The following is a 21,282-nucleotide window of genomic DNA, read 5'->3' as shown; positions in this document are numbered from 1 at the left end:
AACAATCACTCATGAGCTACGTGATGTGCCGAAATAGGGAACGTCAGCCTAAGTTGGGGATAAATTTATATTCAGCAGAACATTTTTTAAAGATGCAACCTGATTTTAATGTCAACCTTTCGGAGAGGTGATTGTTTCAGGCCAGGAGATACATGCAGCTGCTTATAGATCCCATCCACTGTTGAGTTTGGGAATGATTACCTTCATGATCCTGGATGTTTCTCCAAAACTGACCATTATAAAATTCAAATTCCAAAATTTCTATCAACTCCTAACTAGTTAAGAACATGGGTGACTAACGCCAATGAACCACTCTTTGGCTGGCATCAGCAGAGCCTCTCTGAAAAGGTAGGTTCTGTAATAATTCAGAAAAGGAATCAACAGAAAATCAAGATGCACATCAATTTAGAAGCAAAAGCTTTGTGAAACGAAACACAGTGAAACTAAACTTCCCCCTTCCTCGACAATTCTCTCCTCGGCCCTGACCCCCTTCTCACCTTCAATAAAAATACTTAAAGCCTTTCACTTTGGTCATAACTTCAGCAGACTTGTTGAAGTTAAGATGGTCTTTTGCATTCAGAATCATACAAAGAGTAATAGAGCTGTACAGCACAGAAGCAGACACTTCGCTCCAATTCGTCCATTTAGATATCCTCAATAAATCCAGTCCCATTTGGCAGCATTTAACCCATATTCCTCTAAACTCTTCCTAATCTTATACCCATTCAGATGCCTTTTAAATGTTGTAATTGTGCCAGCCTCCACAACTTCCTTTGGTAGCTCATTCGATACACACACGACCCTCTGTGTGAGAAGTTGCCCCTTTGGTTCCTTTTAAATCTTTCCCCTCTCACTTTAAACCCATGTACTCTAATTTTGGACTCGCCGCAGTGGAGAAAAGACTTTGTCTATTCACACTATCCATACCCTCATGGATTTACAAAGGTCATCCCTCAGCCTCTGATATTCCAGGGAAAACAGCCCAAGCCTATTCAGCCTCTTCTGATATCTCAAACCCTGCAACCCTGAGAACATACTTGTAAATTTTTCTGAACCCTTCCAAGTTTCACAACACCCTTCCTATCGCAAGGAGATGCAAATTGCATGCAACATTCCAAAAGTGACCTTATCAACGTCCTGTACAGCGACATGACCTCCCAACTCCTGAACTCAATATGCTGACCAACAAAGGCAATACCAAATGCCTTCTTCATTATCCTATCTCCCTGCAACTCCACTTTCAAGGAGCTATGAACTTACAGTACAAGGTCTCTTTGTTCAGCAACACTCCCCAACACCTTAACATTAAGTTTCTAAGTGCAGACCTGTTTTGCTTTTCTAAAATGCAGCACCTCACATTTATTAAAATTAAACTCCATCTGCCACCCTTCAGCTCATCATGTCTGTATTGCCAAAGCTACACTAAATCTACACTCGTCCCACTTTCCAACACCAGGGCTGTAGCCTTTAATATTATCAAATGCTCATCCAAGTGGCTTTTAAAGTTTGTGAGGTTACCTGCCTCAACTATCCTCTCAGGTCAAACATTCCAGACCCCACCATCCTCTGAGTGAAAAGGAAGTTTTCCTCAAATACCCTCTAAATCTGCCTTCCAATGTAAAATCGTGCAACTTTGCTTTTGATCCTTCACCTCAGAGAAGCAGCTGCTTTCTACTCACTCTGTTCTTCACAATCTTACACACCTTCATCCAGTCACTCCTCAACCTTTTCTGCTCTAAAAAAGACATGTTAATCCAAAGTTAAAAATCACACAACACCAGGTTATGGTCCAACAGGTTTATTTGGAAGCACTAGCTTTCGGAGCGACGCTCCTTCATCAGGTGAAGCAGCAGTGCTCCGAAAGATAGTGTTTCCAAATAAACCTGTTGGACTATAACTTGGTGTTGTGTGATTTTTAACTTTGTACACCCCAGTCCAACACCGGCGTCATCGAATCACGTTAATCCAGCCTCCCATAGCTGAACTGCCCTATCGCAGATAACCGCCTCTGCATCCCTCCAGTGAAATCACATCCTTTCTCTGGTGTGGACAGGAGAACTGCACACAGTACTCTAGCTAAGCCCTAACCAAGTCCTACGCAGTTCCAACATTACCTTCCTGTCCCTATTATTTATGCCTCAGCTGGTAAAGTTGTATCCCATACGTCTTCTTAGCTACCTTATTTACCTGCCTCAGGGGATTTCTTCACAAATACCCTAAGATCCCACTGTTGCTCTTTCAAAATACTGCCATTCAAAGAACAAGGAAAATTATAGCACAGGAACAGGCCCTTCGGCCCTCCAAGCCTGCGCCAATTCAGATCCTTGATCTGAACCTATCGCCTGTTTTCTAAGGATCTGTATCCCTCTGCTCCCTGTCCATTCATATATCTGTCCAGATACATCTTAAGTGCCGGCCTCTACCATCTCCGCTGGCAAGGTGGTCCAAGTACCCACCACTCTGTGTAAACAGCTTTCCACGCATATCTCCCTTAAACTTTGCCTTTCTTACCTTGAACTCGTGACCCCCAGTAACTGATTCCCCCATTCTGTGAAATGCTTTTTGCTATCAACTCTCATGATTGTATAGACCTCAATCAGGTGCCCCCTCAACCTCTGTCTTTGTAATGAAAATAATCCTAATCTACTCAACCTGTCTTCATAGCCAGTTCCCTCCATACCAGGCAACATCCTGGTGAACCTCCAAAGCATCCACATCCTTCTGGAAATGTGGCGACCAGAACTGTACACAATATCCCAAATGTGGCCGAACCAAAGTCCGATACAACTGTAACACGACCTGCCAACTCTTGTACTCAATATCCCGTCCGATGAAGGAAAGCATGCCTTATGCATTCTTGATCGCTCTATTGACCTGTGTTGCCACCTTAAGAGAACAATGGACCTGAACACCCAGATCTCTCTGTACATCAATTTTGCCCAGGGCTTTTCCATTTACCGTATCGTTCACTCCAGAATTGGATCTTCCAAATGCGTCACCTCACTTTTGCCCAGATTGAACTCCATTTGCCATTTCTCCATCCAACGCTCCAATCAATCTACATTCTGCTGCATTCTCTAACAGTCCCCTCCACTGTCTGCTACTCCAGCAATTTAATCTTCGTGTCATCTACAAACTTGCTAATCAGACCACCTATACTTCCTCCCAATCATTTATGTCCATCACAAAGTGATCCCAGCACAGGTCCCTGTGGAACACCACAGTTCTCCATTCTGAGAACTCCCTTCCACTACTACTGTCTTCTGTTGCCCAACCAGTTCTCTATCCAGCTAAGCAGCACACCCGCGACACCATGCAACTTCACTGTCTTCATCAGTCTACTGTGGGGATCCTTACCAAACATCCTGAAGAGCTTTTACCGGAAACGTCGATTCTTCTGCTCCTTGGATGCTGCCTGACCTGCTGTCAACTCTAATCTCCAGCATCTGCAGTCCTCACTTTTGCCTATGTTTATCAAACACCTTACTGAAGTCCATGTATATGACATCTACAGCCCTTTCCTCATCAATCATCTTTTTCACTTTCTCAAAGCATTCTATTAAGTTGGTAAGACATTATCGACCCAGCACAAAACTATGCTGCCTATCACTGATAAGCTCATTTTCTTCCAAACGTAAATAAATCCTACCCCACAGTATCTTCTCCAGCAGCTTCCCAACCACTGACGTCAGGCCCATTGAGCTATACTTACCTGGACTATCCTTGCTACCCTTCTTAAACAAGGCGACAACATTAACAACTCTCCAGTCATCCCATGTTCAAGGATGCCAGAAAGATCTGTTAAAGCCCCAGATATTTCCTCTCTCGCTTAACCTGGGATAGATTACATCTAGACCTGGGGACTTATCCACCTTAATGCCTTATAGAACACCCAACACTTCCTCCCTCCTTATGCTGACTTGACGTGAGGAATCAAATATCTGTCCCGAACCTCAACATCCATCATGTCCCTCTCCTCAGTGAATTTCAATGCAAAGTACTCATTAAGAATTTCACCATTTTCTCTGACTCCACGCATAACTTTCCTCCTTTGTCTTTGAGTGGGCCAACCCTTTCTCTCATTACCCTCTAGCTCCTTATATACAAATAAAAGACTTTGGGATTTTCCTTAATCCCGTTTACTTAAGATGCTTCATGACCCCTTTTAGCCCTCTTAATTCCTCGTTTCAGACTGGTCCTACTTTCCCAATATTCTTCCAAAGCTTCAGCTGTTTTCAGTCGCCTAGACATTATGTATGTTTCCTTTTTCCTCTTAGCTAGTCTCACAATTTCATCTGTTATCCATGGTTTCCTAATCCTGCCATTACTATCCCACATTGTCACATGGACATGTCTGTCCTGCACTCTGATTAACCTCTCTTTAAAAGCCTCCCAACATATCAAATGTGGACTTACCCACAAACAGCTGCTCCCAAACCACAGCTCCTGCCGAATTTTGCTATGGTTGGCCTATACCCAATTTAGCACTCTTCCCTTAGCACCATTCCCGTCTATGTCCATGACTATTCTAAAATGTACAGAATTGTGACCACTATTCCCAAAGTAATCACCAACTGAAACTTCAACCACCTGGCCGGGCTCATTCCTCAACAGCAGATCTAGTATGGCCCTTTCCCGACTTGGACTATTTACATACTGCTTGATAAAAGCCTCCTGGATTCTCCTCACAAATCCTGCTCCATCTCAACTTCTAACATGATGTGAATCCCAGTCAATGCTGGAAAAATTAAAATCTTGTATCACCACCACCTGTTGCTCATACATCTTTCCATAATCTGTTTACATATTTGTACCTCTATCTCACGCTCACTGTCAGGAGGCTTGTAATACAGCCCCAACATTGTTACCACACCCTTCCTATTTCTGAGCTCTGCCCATACTACCTCACTGCTCAAGTCCTCCATAATACCCTCCTTCAGCACTGCTGTGATATCCTCTCTGACCAGTAATGCAACTCCTCCACCCCCCTTACCTCCCTCTCTCTCCCACCTGAAGCATCCATATCCTGGGATATTTAGTTGCCGATCATGCCCTTCCCTCAACCAACTCTAAGTAATAGCAATAACATCATACTCCCAGGTACTAATCCAAGCCCTAAGTTCATCTGCCTAACCTACTACATTTCTCGCATTAAAACAAATGCACCTCAGACTACCTGTCCTTTCGTGTTCATCATCTGCTCCCTGCCTCCTCTCCCCCTTAGTCACACTGACTTCATTATCTAGTTCCTTACAGGCTTTAGTTACTACCTCCTTCCTGTCCATTAACCTCCTCATTTGGTTCCTATCCCCTGCTACATTAGTTTAAACCTCCACAACAGCATTAGCAAAAGCACTCCCAGGACATTGGCTCCAGTCCTGCCCAGGTGTAGACCATCCGATTTGTAATAGTCCCACCTCCCCCAGAACCAGACCCAATGTCTCAAAAATCTGAACCCCTCCCTCCTGCACCATCTCTCAAGCCACGCATTCATCCTGAATATTCAATCACTTCTACTCTGACTAGCACGTGGCACTGGTAGCAATCATGAAATTACTACCTCGGAGGTCCTACTTTTTAACTTGATTCCTAACTCCCTAAATTCTGCTTGTAGGACCTCATCCCATTCTTTTTCCTGTATCATTGGTGCCTCTATGTATCATGACAGCTGTCTGTTCACCTGCCCCCTTCAGAACGTCCTGCAGCCGATCCGAGACATCCCTGACTCGTGCACCTGGGAGGCATTCCATTCAGGAATCTCAACCACAGAACCACCCATCTACTCCCCTTACAATTGAATCCCCTATGACGACAGCCCTTCCTCTCTTTTTCCTGCCCTTCTGTATAGCAAAGCCAGCAACGGTGCCTGGCTACTACTGCCCTCCCCTGGTGAGCCATCTCCTCCAACAGTGGCCAAAATGGTTTACCTATTTTGGACAGAGATGATCGCAGGGGACACCTGCACTGCCACCCTACTCTTTCTCTGCCTTTTGGTCAAATACTCCCTTTCTCTCTCAGCAATCCTAATCTGCAGTGTGACCACTTCACTAAACATGCTATCCACAACCTCCTCAGCATTGCAGATGCTTCAAAGTGAGTCCAACTGCAGCTCCAGAGCCGTCATGCAGTCTAGCAAGGTACTTTAAAACTCCCTTCTCTTCTTGTTGCTTCCATAGTGCATCACCTTACACGTATCGGGCTTAAATTCCATCTGCCATTGACCAATCCATTTATATCCTCCTGTATCCTAAGACTTTTTTGTTCACTGTCAACCACCTGGCCAATCTTCATGTCATCTGCAGACTTTGTTGTCAGCTGCCTATATTATATACATATAAAAATATATCAACACAAACGATAAGGGACCCAGCACTGATCCCTGTGGTGCAACACTGGCCTCAGTAACCTACCTCCAACAGGGAGGAGAAAATGACAACTACAGATGCTGAAGAGTCAGAATTGATAAAGCGTGGCTTGAAAAACCACAGCAGGTCAGACTGCATCTAAGGAGCGAGAGAGTCAATGTTTTGGGCATATCCCTTCTTCAGGATCTCCACAAAGCCATATTTGGTTCCAACTAGCCAAGTTATGCTGGTTTCCATATGACTTTACCTTCTTTAGAATCCCTACAGTGCCAAAAGTCACCTTGCCCTTCTGTACCACTGATTCTCATCCCAAGAACATCCCAACCAGACCCATCCCCACCACTTGCCAATTGCCCCATCATGGTCAATCCATCTAATCAGTACACCGTGGGCAGCATGGTGGCACAGTGGTTAGCACTGCTGCCTCACAGCGCCAGAGACCCGGGTCCAATTCCCGCCTCAGGTGACTGACTGTGTGGAGTTTGCACATTCTTCCCTTTTCTGCGTGGGTTTCCTCCCAGTCCAAAACTGTGCAGGTTAGGTGAATTGCCTAATCTGTTTTAAGGGCAGGGGTGAATATGGGGGAATGGGTCTGGGTGGGTTGCGCTTCGGCAGGTTGGTGTGGACTTGTTGGGCCGCAGGGCCTGTTTCCACACTGTAAGTAATCTAATCTAATCTAATCTAAACCACAGCAACTGCCAGAAATCCACGCAGACACAGAGAGAACATGCAAACTCAACACAGTCAGACACCCAGAACTGGAATCAGTCTGAGGCAGCAATGCTAACCACTGTGCCTCTGAGTCCTTTATCAGGCTCCCATGTGGGACCTTGTCAAAAGCTTTGCTAAAATCCATGTAAACTATATCAACTGAACTACCCACATCCCCATATTTGACCATCTCTTTGAAAGATTCCATCAGATTTATTAGCCATGAGCTCAATCTGACAAAGTCATGTTCACTGTCTCTAATAAAATCTCTTGTACTCTTACTTCTCTAAATGGAGATTAATTCTCTCCTTCAGAATTTTCTAGAATACTTTCCCTACAACTGACGAGACTTATGAATGTGTAATTCCCTGGTTTATCTTTAGCATCCTTCTTGAAAACCAGAACTATATTAGGTGCCCCATGGCCAGAAAGGACAGGGCCTCTGTGAGCCCCTCCCTCATCTTCCATAGCAGCCCGGAACACAACTTATCATGACCGAGGTTCTTGTCCAATTTTAAACATGCCAAAATCTCCAATACTCCCTCATTCCCAATGTCAATCTGCTTGTAAACTCACAGTTCCACCTTCCCAAATTCTGAACCTACATTTCCCTTCTCCCAAGTGAAGATAAATGTTATATGAATATACTTTAAGACTGAAATTAACTTGCTCACAGCAGAATTGATGAAGTCCACAAACAATGCACTTGCTCCTGTGGGATGACTGATGTATCCCTTAATGCTTTTTTCACTTTCTGGTAAACACAGGAGCTAGCACTGTTGCAGAAAATTTTGAAATATCAGAGACACTCACCTTGCAGGTGTACACTCTGTTATCATACTGGTGAGAGTAACTGCAGCGGCTTTCAGATTCATGAGGAATGCCATCTTTTGCATGATTCATACTGTTCTTGCATCCAATCCTAAATCAAAGCAACATTGAACACAAACAAATCTGTACAGTAAAATCACTCCAACTGGGTATCTTTCCAAAGATAGCAAGTGTTATTTTTGTTATACTGTGATTTATTTAAATACACCAGACATCTAGACAGAAGCAAGGAAACTCTTCTCAAATAATTCTTAACAACATTTAATTGAGACTGGGCCAACAACTGAGTCCATGCATAAGGACTCCAAACCCCTTTATGCTGTAGCTTTGTGCATTTAATTAATGTTCAGCCCTTCTACTCTTCCTGCCAAAGTGCATAACCTCACATTTTCCCATGTCATATTCAATCTGACAAGTTTTTGTTTATTTACTTAATCAGCAGACGGTTAATGGAATCCTCACCACTTACCATCCACCCAACCTATTTTTGTCATTCACAGACTTAGTACATAGTAGATAATACATTCACTTCCTGTTTCCAAGTAATGAATAAATATAGGGATCGAGAGTGTGTTGCTGGAAAAGCACAGCAGGTCATTCGAGGGGCAGGAGAATCGATGTTTCAGGCATAAGCCCTACTTTCTCCTCCTCCATGAATAAATATTGTAAATAATTGTGGCTCAGCACTCCACTAGTTACAAATTGTCATTCTGAAAGTGTCCTCTATCTCACCAAGAACTCCTTCCAGGCAAGGAGACTTCCAGCAAATGGAAGATCTTTAAAAGTGTGATAGCTAAAGGTCAAGATCTACATGTTTTGTGAGGATGAAGGGCAAGGTTGGCAGGAGTAAGGAACTCTGGTTGACAAGAAAAAAAGGAGGACACTTGGCTCAGGTACAGGCAGCTTGGGTGAAGGAAATCAGGATGGTAGAAGACAGAGGGTGGTGGTAAAGGATTGTTCTCAGAGCCCTGCGACCAGCAGTGTGCCACAAGGATCAGTGCTGGATCCACTGTTATTTATCATTTATAAAAGTTACTTAGTTGAAATTGGAGTCACAAGTAGATAGGTGAGTGAAGGTGGTGTTTGGTATGCTTGTCTTCATTGATGAGTGCATTGGTGGGCGGCACGGTGGCACAGTGGTTAGCACTGCTGCCTCACAGCGCCAGAGACCCGGGTTCAATTCCCGCCTCAGGCGACTGACTGCGTGGAGTTTGCACGTTCTCCCCGTGTCTGCGTGGGTTTCCTCCGGGTGCTCCGGTTTCCTCCCACTGTCCAAAGATGTGCAGGTCAGGTGAATTGGCCATGCTAAATTGCCCGTAGTGTTAGGCAAGGGGTAAATGTAGGAGTATGGGTGGGTTGCGCTTCGGCGGGGCGGTGTGGACTTGTTGGGCAGAAGGGCCTGTTTCCACACTGTAATGTAATCTGTAATCTGTATACGAGTGTACAAGAGACATCTTGTTGGAGCTGTACAAGATGTTGGCGCGACCACACTTGCATTACTGCATTCAGTTCTGGTCACCCTATTGTAGAAAAGATTATTTAACTGGAAAGAGTGCAGAAAAGATTTATTAGGATGCTACCTTGACTGGAAGGTTTGAGTTGTAAGGAGAGATTGGATAGGCTGGGAATCCTTTTCCCTGGAGCGTAGAAGACTGAGGGGTGACGTTATACAGATCTATAAAATTATGACAGACATAGTTAAGATAGATACCCAACAGCCTTCCCCCATGACAGGGGAGTTTAAAACTAGACGGCATAGGTTTAAGGTGAGAGGTGGGGGGGGGGATAACTCAAAAGGGTCCAGAGGGACATTTTTTTTTACGCAGAGAGTGGTGTCTGCAACAGGCTGCCAGAGGTAGCGATGGAAGTGACTATAACATTGTCATTTAAGTAACATTTAGATAGGAAAATGAATGGAACAGGAATTGAAAAATATGAACCAAATGTACACAATGGATTTTGTTTAATTGTGAATACTGGACACTGGGCAAAGTTGGGCTTATTTCCATGCCATTGACTTCTATCAGTTAGTCAATCCTTGATTCCATGCTAATATACAAGCCCTAACACTATGAGCTCTTTTCAGTATAGTTATGCGCAGTACCTCATTGAATGCCTTTGGAAAGGCAAATACCCTGTATTATATCAATTGCTCCCCATTATCTATCCTGCTGTTACGTCAATAAATTCAAATAGATTTGACAGTTCTGATATCCCCTAATGATTGCTCATGCTTCCCCTTCAGAATCTGACCCCAGTTTACACTCGCACTTCTTGCTCTGTAAAACAGAACATACCTTTCTGCATTAAACAGTCACAAGTTCATTCCAACAGCCTGGTTATTCCCTTCTGATGACTGAAAATCGTGAAATTATACAACTAAACCAATGTGATTAGGATATTCCAGAGCAAGCAGGCTCGAATGAGAGTGCGCGCAGGTCACAGGGAGTGAGCCTACAGACGCAAGGGACAGAGAGCACACGAGGGCACAAGAGAGAGAGAGAGAGAGACAGAGAGAGCGTGGGCGCTCACCAGAGTGTGTGAGTGGGCGCTAGGGAGTGAGAGAGGGCTATAAGCACTTCGCCAAATCTTACCTAACGGTCAATTAATCTTTTAAATCTACAGAAAACATACTCTCCTTTCAATCTTTCAACACAGCAAAATCTCCAAGACAATTATACACCACTGCTCACCTCTCCAAAACTTATGACTTTTTTCAAGTACCAAGCCAACACACCCAGTTTCAAACAAGTTTGCATCTCCCATTTAGTTAAGTTTTAACATTGTGTATCTGCTAAAAAATGTTAGAGTTTTTTTTAAAAAGAGAAGTAGAATGCTGTGGAAAGCTAGGGAAGTGATTGCTGGGCCTCTTGCTGAAAAATTTGTATCTTCGATAGTCACAGGTGAGGTGCCCGAAGACTGGAAGTTGGCAAACATGGTGCTACTGTTTAAGAAAGGTGCTAAGGAAAAGCCAGGGAACTATAGACCAGTGAGTCTGACATCGGTGGTGGGCAAGTTGTTGGAGGGAATCCTGAGGAACAGGATGTACATGTATTTGGAAAGGCAAGGACTGATTAGGAATAATCAACATGGCTTTGTGCGTGGGAAATCATGTCTCACAAACTTGATTGAGTTTTTTGAAGAAGTAACAAAGATGACGGCAGAGCAGTAGATGTGATCCATATGGAGTTCAGTAAGGCGTTCGACGAGGTTCCCCATGGGAATCTGCTTAGCAAGGTTAGATCTCATGGAATACAGGGAGAACAAGCCCATTTGGATATAGAACTGGCTCAAAGATAGAAGACAGAGGGTGGCGGTGGAAGGTTGTTTTTCAGACTGAAGGCCTGTGACCAGTGGAATGCCACAAGGATCGGTGCTGGGCCCACTACTGTCAGTCATTTATATAAATGATTTGGATGTGAGTTTAAGAGGTTTAAGAGGTTTAAGTTTGTAGATGATACCAAAATTGGAGGTGTAGTGGACAGCGAAGAAGGTTACCTCAGAGTACAACAGGATCTTGATCAGATGGGCCAATGGGCTGAGGAATGGCTGATAGAGTTTAATTTAGATAAATGCAAGGTGCTGCATTTTGGGAAAGCAAATCTTCGCAGGACTTATACACTTAATGGTAAGGTCCTTGGGAGGGTTGCTGAACAAAGAGACCTTGGAGCGCACATTCATAGCTCCTTGCCAGGGTTGGAGGATTTGAGCTATAGGGAGAAGTTGAATAGGCTGGGGCTGTTTTCCCTGGAGCGTCAGAAGCTGAGGTGTTAAATTAACAGTCTTGGTCCATGGGGTGGGGTAGTCCAGAACTAGACGGCATAGTATTGAGTACAGGAGTTGGGAGGTCATGTTGGGGCTGTACAGGACATTGGTTAGGCCACTGTTGGAATATTGCGTGCAATTCTGGTCTCCTTCCTATCGGAAAGATGTTGCGAAACTTGAATGGGTTCAGAAAAGATTTACAAGGATGTTGCCAGGGTTGGAGTATCTGAGCTACAGGGAGAGGCTGAACAGGCTGAGGCTGTTTTCCTTGGAGCGTCGGAGGCTGAGGGGTGACCTTATAGAGGTTTACAAAATTATGAGGGGCATGGATAGGATAAATAGGCAAAGTCTTTTCCCTGGGGTTGGGGAGTCCAGAACTAGAGGGCATAGGTTTAGGGTGAGAGGGGAAAGATATAAAAGAGACCTAAGGCGCAACCTTTTCACGCAGAGGGTGGTACGTGCATGGAATGAGCTGCCAGAGGATGTGGTGGAGGCTGGGACAATTGCAACATTTAAAAGGTATTTGGGATGGGTATATGAATAGGAAGGGTTTGGAGGGATATGGGCCAGGTGCTGGCAGGTGGGACGAGGTTGGGTTGGGATATCTGGTCAGCATGGATGGGTCTGTTTCCGTGCTGTACAACTCTATGACTTGAACTAAATAAGAGATAACCTCACATCAATGATTCTCTCCAGGATCAATTTTTCAAATTCGCCTGATCACCAAGGATGCATGTCTTCAACCAAAATAAAATCTTCACTCCAGCACTCAGCCTGGATCTCCACAGAAAGGACGTTCACTTTTCTGACTTTACTAGCTGCATCCTTTTGTCTTTCCCTTTCTTTTCTGTTTGAAAAGTTGGGGACAAAGTCTGCCCAGCTGCTCTTTCCTTTGCTTCAGGTTTGAACATTTCATACTTTGCTGTTAATAACAACACTTGATCTAGAACCTGACTATGCAACCCAAGAATCCTCAGTCATGTCCACACCATTTCTGTGCAATAATGATTTCACGCCAATCCCACATCCTCAGAACTATGACAGGAATCCTTTGCCCTCACTTTCCAACTCCACATCCATTGAATCAACCTCTGTCATTTCTGCCATCTCCAGCACGATGCCACTTCATCAGAGAAAGGTATAGCACAGAAACAGACCTCTCATTCCAACTTGTCCATGCCAACCAGATATCCTAAACTAATCTAGCCCCATTTGCCAGCACTTGGCCCATATCCCTCTAAACTCTTCCTATTCATGTACCCATTCAGATGCCTTTTAAATGTTGTAATTGTACCTTCTGCCACCATTTCCTCTGGCAGTTCATTCCATACACGCACGAATGTCTGCGTGAAAAAGTTGCCCCCTCAGGTCCTTTTTAAATCTTTCCCTTCTTACCTTAAACCTATGTCCTCGCCTTTTGGACTCCTTTACTCTGGAGAAAAGACCTTGTCTATTCACCCTATCCATGCCCCTCATGACTTTACAAACTTCTATAAGGTCACCCCCTCAGCCTCCAGTGCTCAAAGGAAAGTAATCCCAGCTTATTCAGCCTCTCCCAGTAGCTCAAATCCTCCAATCCGAGCAACATCCTTGTAAATAGTTTCTGAACCCTTTCAAGTTTTACAACATCTTTGCCGTAGCAAACAGACCACAAGTCCAAAGTGGCCAAACCAAGGCCCTGAACAGCTGCACATGACCTCCCAACTCGTATCCTCAATGCACTGACCAATAAAGGCAAGCGTACCAAACACCTTCTTCACTAACCTGTCTACCTTAGAATTAGGTTTATTGTCAGAACAACAGCAGTTCAGTGAAAAGGCCCACTGGCTACCCTCATTCCAGGTCGCTGCTTGCCCAGGCTCTGATCCAGTCTGCTGGCTGTTCCCACTCCATCCCAGGCCAACTGGCTGCCCTCACTCCAGGTTGCTGCTTGCCCCGGCTCTGATCCTATCTGCTGGCCGTCTCCACTTTATCAGCAGTCCCCGCTCTGTTCCATGCCCACAGACGCCGCCTCAACTGCTGGCTGCCAACTCGCCCTGCTCCAGGACACTGACAAAAAATAAAGATACAAGAGAAAGAAAAAAAAACAACAAAAAGAAAGAAAAATCAGGGAACAGACAGGTTCCAGCTGGTGTGTCCTACTCCACCTCCATCTTGGACCTGGGACTCCACCTTCAAGGAACCACGAACTTGCACTCTTAGGTCTCTTTGTTCAGCAACACTCCCCAGGACCTTACCATTAAGTGTATAAGTGCTGCTCTGATTTTCCCAACCAAAATGTAGCATCTCACATTTATCTAGATTAAACTCCATTTGCCACTCTTCAGCCCATGGGCCCATCTGATCATGGTCTTGCTCCACTGAGGTAACCTTCTTCACTGTCCAATACACCATCAATTTTGGTGTTGCCTGCAAACTTACTAACCATACCTTCTACATTCACATCCAAAATTATTTATATAAATGACAAAAAGCAGTGTTTGAAAACACACATTCTCTTTTCCACTTTCCCCACTCTCTTTTCAACACCCTGGTCCATTTCTCAAATCACTACTAACAACCTGTCCCCTTCTATCCTTTGACTCCTTTTTTTTTTAAGACTACCCAAGGAGCCAAATACAATATCCAAACGAAACAGAACTTGATCTAAACTTCCTGTAATTTTAAACAACATTCACTGCTCACATTGTTGTCTCCAACATGCTGAGGAAACCAAATGCATATCGGGGTATCACTTTATGGAATACATGCCTTCAGTCCCCAAGAGGAATCCAGAGTATTTAGCATTCAAAGTTTTCTTCACACGGCCTTTCTGACCTCTACTCATTTCACTCTTCAATAAATGTTAACACAAACTCAAACAACAGCATTACATCTTTCAAATTGACATTTCACAGCCTTTTGGACTCAGTGAGTTTAATGATTTCACATCATAACCCAGGTCCCAATTTTATTTACTGTTGTTTTTATTTATGGATAACTTTGATGAGTCTGCTTTACACAGTTTCATTTTTCGACATACCATTTGTTATTTTAATTTTCCCAATGCCACTCCCAGTTTCATACATAATCCCACTTATCACTGATGCACTTCCATCCTGCTACAGACCCTCCTTTTTCTCACCCTGCCCTAGTCATCCTAACTTGTTAACTTACGCCTCATAACGATTCATATAGCTGAAAGTTAATAAAAGTTGCCTTCTATTGCTGTGCCAAGGCACAATCTTAGGTGCATTTCCAAAAACCAACCTTTCCAGTGAATTTACACCTACATTAAACAAAATATAACTTCTTGTTAAGTACATTATCACTTACCCACAGCTGAGACATGTGCAAGAACAAGTGAAATATTCATCAGGGAAGAAGCAACTGTGAGCCATCTGATCATCTGCAATTTCTCCACTAAAACGATCGCTCAAAGCCTAAAGAAAAGATTTTGTAAATATAACTTGCCAGTAGGTTTCCTCCTCTCGAAGAGAAATGCACAAAACACTGACTGTTGTTACTGCTTGTCAACAAAATAATTTCCATCATTTATCCTGCTGAAACCTTCTTTTGAATTTTGAACATTACTATTTGACCCTCTTGTTTCAATCTATTCAGTGAAAAATAGCTGCAATTTTTGAGTTTTTATAGTAACTGCCCATTCTAACATTAATCCACTGGATCTTAAATTTACTCTCTTTCAGTGCTCTCCCACTTCTCTTAGTTACTTCCATTCTCTTGTTTGGCAAATATTTTATTTAGTGCCTTTCGCTTCCTCAGAGTGCTAAAAAGCACTTTTCAAAAAATGGATGTTGAATTCAGTGGCATTTTCCTGCTTTGATCTGATGTACAATATCGAGAAATCTCGTCTTCCATTTGAAAATGTGTTGTCTATTTTGATTCCCATCTTTAAATTTCAATGCATTCTCTTCATCTTCCTCTAAATGAAAAGTAAAACAAATTTACTCTATTCTTATTCTCCAAATGTGCTACATTGCATTTCTCCAAGTAACCGCGTGCCATTTTCCTACCCGTCCTTTTAACCTACTCTATTCCATTTGACAACACATTCATGTTAATCCACTTTAAAAGGTTTTACTGCAATTACATCAAGAAATGTGATACAACTGAGTGTACCAAGTCCCACAAGTAAATAAATGACTAATCAAAACATTTTTATTGGCAATAACTGACAAAAGGTTGTTGGCCATGTAAATGACTGTACATTTCCTTTTGGATTATAGACTGGAAAATGGAAGTTGAGCACTGTTAAAAGTACCAGAAAGGTTTATGCAGCTTGATGGTCAAGTGGGATCAGTTGGAGTATCCTTGGGCTACACAACATCATGTTACTTCTCAGAGCAGTAAAGCAAATACTTTACAAAACAGAGTAGCACCAGGAATCTTTGAGTTGAGGGAAAAATGCCTAATAACAGCTGTTTTAAATTACCATTTAATCTGCCGTTTTACAGACTGAGAAGGCATTGCACTCCTAGAAGCCTCTTCAGAGTGAGGAACAACAAAGGGACAGAGACCCAAGAGAAAGAATTCCAATAAAGCCCCAGACCCACCTGATTGGCTTTTGAATCAAACATCGATCGTCTATCTCCAGACATTATGTCATTACGGTTACAATTCAAAAGCGCGAGAAAAAACTCTTTCCACTCTTGTGGTGTGGACTTTTACTTGCAAATTTTGTTTTCCCCATAATATTTGTGTCACAATGTCTGTTTTGTCTGTCTCATTTGTAAATGAAGATGAGAGATTTGAGGTTCTTCAAAAGGGTACGCAATAGTAAATTACTGAATTTGAGCTATCATGTCAGGCTGTATAGGCTGAGGTTTGGATAAGGGACATGGATACGATAAATAGACTTTTCCCTGGGGCGGGGGAGTCCAGAATTAGAGTGTCTAGGTTTAGGGAGAGAGGTCAAAAATTTAAAGGGGACCTAAGGGGCAACCTTTTCACGCAGAAGTTGGTGCGTGTATGGAATGAGCTGCCAAAGAAAGTGGTGGAAACTGGTACAATATCTGGTTGGCATGGATGAGTTAGACCAAAGGGTCTGTTTCCATGCTGTACATCTCCATGAATCAGAGTTCACAATAGAGTTTTTTTCCGGTTAATGACAAAATCCTGGTGTCAATTACATTTGTCATGAATAGCAGTTGATCAGGCAAGTTGACCATCACAGTGATTTAAATTGGAAGTTACATATTTGTGAAGGATAGTGAAATAGTTGAACTTGACTATTGGCGCACGCTTTCCAATTGAGTCATGCCAACCTAAGCATTATTACTGCCAGATGAATGTGTGCAAGCTCAGCAGTTGGACACGATTGCCTATGCCCCAAAGGTCTTAAAAGAAGTGGCTGCAGAGACAATTGGTGCATTGGCTGTGATCTCCAAAAATTCTCTCGATCCTGAAAAGGTCAGAGCAGGTCAAAGAAAAACAAACGTTTTTCAAAACTTCTGAGCAAGAAGTTCATGCCTCTGACAAAATTTTAGTTTAACATTTGCAATTGTGAAAATACTAGAATCCGTCATGAAAACAGAACATTTCAAAATCACAATATAATCAGGCAGACTCAGTAATTTCATGAGAAGTTAACAGCTTTTGGAAAATCTATTAACGCTCTTCAAGGCTGTACAAGCAGAGTGATTAAAGAGGAAACGCAATGGTTACTACCCAAAGTAAGGGCTCTTCTATTAGGGGTGATATTTTGCACATGTAGACAGTTGCCTAACTAACACAAAACAGAGAATTTGGTTAAATGGCTTATTTTGATGTTAGAAAGCTCTAACTAGTGGAGTGCTTCGGTCTCAACTATTCCCAATCCATATTATTAACTTGGACGAAGGCAACAAATATGTCGTAGCCAAATTTGCAGATAATACACAGATAGATAGAAATGCAAGTTGTGAAGAGGATACAGAGTCTGCAGAGGGGTATGGATAGGTTAAGTGAGAGGGCATGAATTTAACAAATGGAGTATAATGTGAGAAAATATGATGTTGCCCACTTCAATAGTAAGAATTAAAAAAGAAAAACGATTAAATGCAGAGAGACTGTAAACTGCTGTAATACTGAGATATATGCATGTCCTCATATATCAATCACAAGTAGTTACTACAATGTTACAGCAAGCAACCAAAGAATGGAATGTTGCCCTCAATTAAAAGGAAGAGGAAGTGTAAAGCTAAAGGAATCTTGGCACAAACTTGAAGTTTGATTTGTGTAACTAATCCCTCAGCATAATACCAGTCTGAGCACAGTCTGAGTTCCATGGTTTATTAGGCCATTTTGGTTTTACATAGATCTTGTAAACGTGTAGTCCACTAAAAAGTGTCCAAGTGTAATCGTAATAACCTCTTTTTTTGAATCTGAGTATGATTTATTTGTATAATGTTTCTAGTTATTTTCTTAAGATTAAAGATTGGTTGGTGAAAAGATAGCATGTGATCTGAACAATGGCAGGGCTATTTTTTCCATTGAAGTCACAGTTTAGAGCCTTATGATATTATCAGACTCAAGTGCCTCTGTAAGGAAGACTCCCCGCAGCTTCCTGTGGATGGCATGCCCAATAGGACAGCCTAATACAGGTAGAAAGGCTGCGCTAAATACTGGGTGCCCAACTCAATAATATAACATGAATCTAAAACCTTTGCACTTAAGAGGGAAAGGAGTTATCATCTGAATGAAGTTTCCACAAGTTAGCAGCAAACTAAAGTGACATTATTTTAGTGGCACAGTCCAAACCATTTATCTCAATCAAACATGACAGAAGAACAATTACAATACTAGATTAGTAATGCAGCTGTGATGCAATGGGCTGTATTTTTTCCCAAACTTCTTTTGTTCCTACCAGGAGTGGTCCATCCTCCATTCCAACCTACTAATGGAGAGGTCAGTAGGATTAGAAATTCAGACATCGATTTCTACAAGTAAAATTAACTCATTAGTGAGACAAGCTCTTCTAAACTTCAAGGAAATTTTCTGCTAGTTTTGATGGCAGTGTTACGGAGCCTCCCAAAATGTGCACCATGAAATAGTAGTCATGTCCTACTTTCAATGCCTTGAAAATGATTCCTGGAGGTCTGGGTGATCGAGTTGCGTTGTTATTCAACTGCTGTTCAATGGTCCGTAACACTCCGGAAAAGTCCGTTGGAGGATTATATGTTCTGGTCCCTTTGTACTGAATGGAACAGAAAGCTTCTGGAAACCGACTAAGTTTGCGAAATCGTTCCTGCAGAAGCTTTTCTGGCATCTCTGAAGGTCTATCTGTAGTAACATTGAAATAGATAAAATACATAAATATAGTTGTGAATTGTTACCATGTATTCTATTCTGGGCTGCTCATCTAACAGTCTAATAGTAAGCAAAGTGCAACTGGAAGTAGGTGATCTTGAAATCAGAGCAAGTTCAGACATTCACTCCTAAATATTATTGGATTATGAGAATCAATCCCTAAATCTGAATAAGAGACAATGACAAGGTATTTTACTTGTGGAATTTTCATACACCTAAACCCCAAAATTAAAAATACCCCCACAGCACTACAGTTCCGCAATGCAACTTGATGGGCTTCATTACTCTTTCCGCGATTAACAACAAATGTAAATCAAACCTGACCAAGAATCTAAAGCACTTTGGAAGAACAAGTTCCAAATTTCCACAAAGCTGAAAGGGAAAAGTGCTTCCTCACTCTACTGTTACATATTCTAGATCTAATACTTTAGGCTATCTTGTTATAGATTTTTTTGCCAGATGAACTAACTGCGCTGTATCTACCCTATCAGATTTCTGCTTAGACCAGCCATTTACTCTAAATCAAGGCAATACAAGCAAAGGTTATGTTCTCATAATCCAACCCCTAAAAAATAAACACAGGAACAGAAGTAGGCTTCAACCACGTTCTGCCATTCAGTGAGATCATTCCTTATTTGTGACAGAACACCATACATCCCAGTTCCTTTAATATTCTGGCTGACAAAAATATACCCAAACAGATTTAAAATTAGAAAGTGGTCTGGCATTAATTGCTGCTTATAGAAGAGAATTCCAAACTTGTACCAATACTTGCCTGTATAAGTATTTCAAAATGCTTCTTTGATATAGCATGGCTTAACGTTTTGGGCTCTATTCTCTGAGCTTAGATTCTATAATCATCAGAACCAGCTTCTATTCATTGCAAACTAGCTATCCAGCCAACTGAACTAACTGACCCCCAGTGACCAATACACAATGTTCCAGATACCAGTGCACTACATAACCGAAGCATAACCTCCATAGCTTTACATTCAATTCCACTCATTAAATGACAGCTTTCCTATTACCTGCACACTAATTGCTTTGATTTTGTAATTCAGAGATGAGGATGCTCAAATTCTTCTGCATCTGAGCGCTACACTCTACCATTTAGATGATATTTTCTTTTATTCTTCCTGCAAAAGTGGACAATTTCATGTTTTCTCATACATACACACACATACATCATTTGTCTCATCTTTGCTGACTCACTTAACCTATATCTATTTTTGTAACCTCCTGTCCTCTTCATAACCTACATTCCAGCCTTTGTGTTGGCAGCAAACATTGGCAACGACAGTTTGTCCTTTCATGAGTAACAGTTGAGGTCCCAGCACCAATTCCTACAGCACTCATTACATATCGCAATATGTTACCCCCAACACCGTGAAATTTTATTTTCCACAAAAACATTGGAAAGGGCACCTTATAAAATGTCTTTTTGAAATCCAAGTTCAGTACATTCACCAGTTTATCAAAGCATGTGTTATCTCGTCAAAGAACTTTATGGGCGGCACGGTGGCACAGTGGTTAGCACTGCTGCCTGACAGCGCCAGAGAACTGGGTTCAATTCCCGACTCAGGCGACTGACTGTGTGGAGTTTGCACGTTCTCCCCGTGTCTGCGTGGGTTTCCTCCGGGTGCTCCGGTTTCCTCCCACAGTCCAAAGATGTGCAGGTTAGGTGAATTGGCTATGCTAAATTGCCCTTAGTGTTAGGTAATAAGGGGTAAATGTAGGGGTATGGGTGGGTTGCGCTTCGGCGGGTCGGTGTGGACTTGTTGGGCCGAAGGGCCTGTTTCCACACTGTAAGTAATCTAAACTCCCAACAGATTGGTTAAACATGATTTTGTGAAACCACGTTGACTCTGTGATTTTCTTGGAACTTATTCATATACACTTTAATAATAGCTTCTTTAATTATTATTTAATAATACTTTCTATCATTCTCCTTACAATAGATGTTGAACTAAATACTTTCGCATTGGTGTCCCTCCCCTTTTGGCTAAAAGAGTTGTAACTCACTATTCTCCAAGCATCTACCTACCTCGAATCAAGGACATTTTGGAATATTAAACTGTTGCACCAACCATCTCATCAGCAATTTCTTTTTATTTGCTCCTGTAATGTCAGAGTCACTGGTGTAGTCAGCATTTATTGCCCATCCCTGATTGCCCAGAGGACGGTTAAGAGTTAACCACGTTGTTGCAGGTCAGGAGTCACATACAGATCAAGAATGGCAGATTTCCCTGCCTGGAGGACACTAGTAAACCAGATGGGGTTTTTATGACAATCAAAAGCGATTACATGGTTGCCACTGGGC

The 21,282-nt window shown here is 42.4% G+C and overlaps 1 protein-coding gene across 3 annotated transcripts in view; it reads right to left on the bottom strand.

Annotated features, from left to right (window-relative positions):
- zfyve1 (zinc finger, FYVE domain containing 1) overlaps positions 1-21,282 on the bottom strand; it is a 98,848-nt gene that overhangs the window by 53,723 nt on the left and 23,843 nt on the right. For all 3 annotated transcript variants that reach the window (XM_043698360.2, XM_043698364.2, XM_043698358.2), the window contains exons 3-5: positions 18,721-18,935; positions 14,988-15,094; positions 7,890-7,998 (exon numbers count right to left, since the gene is read on the bottom strand). In XM_043698360.2, coding sequence (XP_043554295.1) covers positions 7,890-7,998; positions 14,988-15,094; positions 18,721-18,935 — 431 coding nt within the window. The remainder of the gene's footprint in view (positions 1-7,889; positions 7,999-14,987; positions 15,095-18,720; positions 18,936-21,282) is intronic.

This window comes from Chiloscyllium plagiosum, unplaced genomic scaffold (genome assembly GCF_037043375.1).
Source record: "Chiloscyllium plagiosum isolate Xiang-an unplaced genomic scaffold, Cpla_swu_hap1 HiC_scaffold_8, whole genome shotgun sequence".
In the NCBI taxonomy this organism is placed as follows: domain Eukaryota; kingdom Metazoa; phylum Chordata; class Chondrichthyes; order Orectolobiformes; family Hemiscylliidae; genus Chiloscyllium; species Chiloscyllium plagiosum.
The sequence above is the reverse complement of the archived record's forward strand: the minus strand, read 5'-3'. Positions and strand labels throughout refer to the sequence as shown.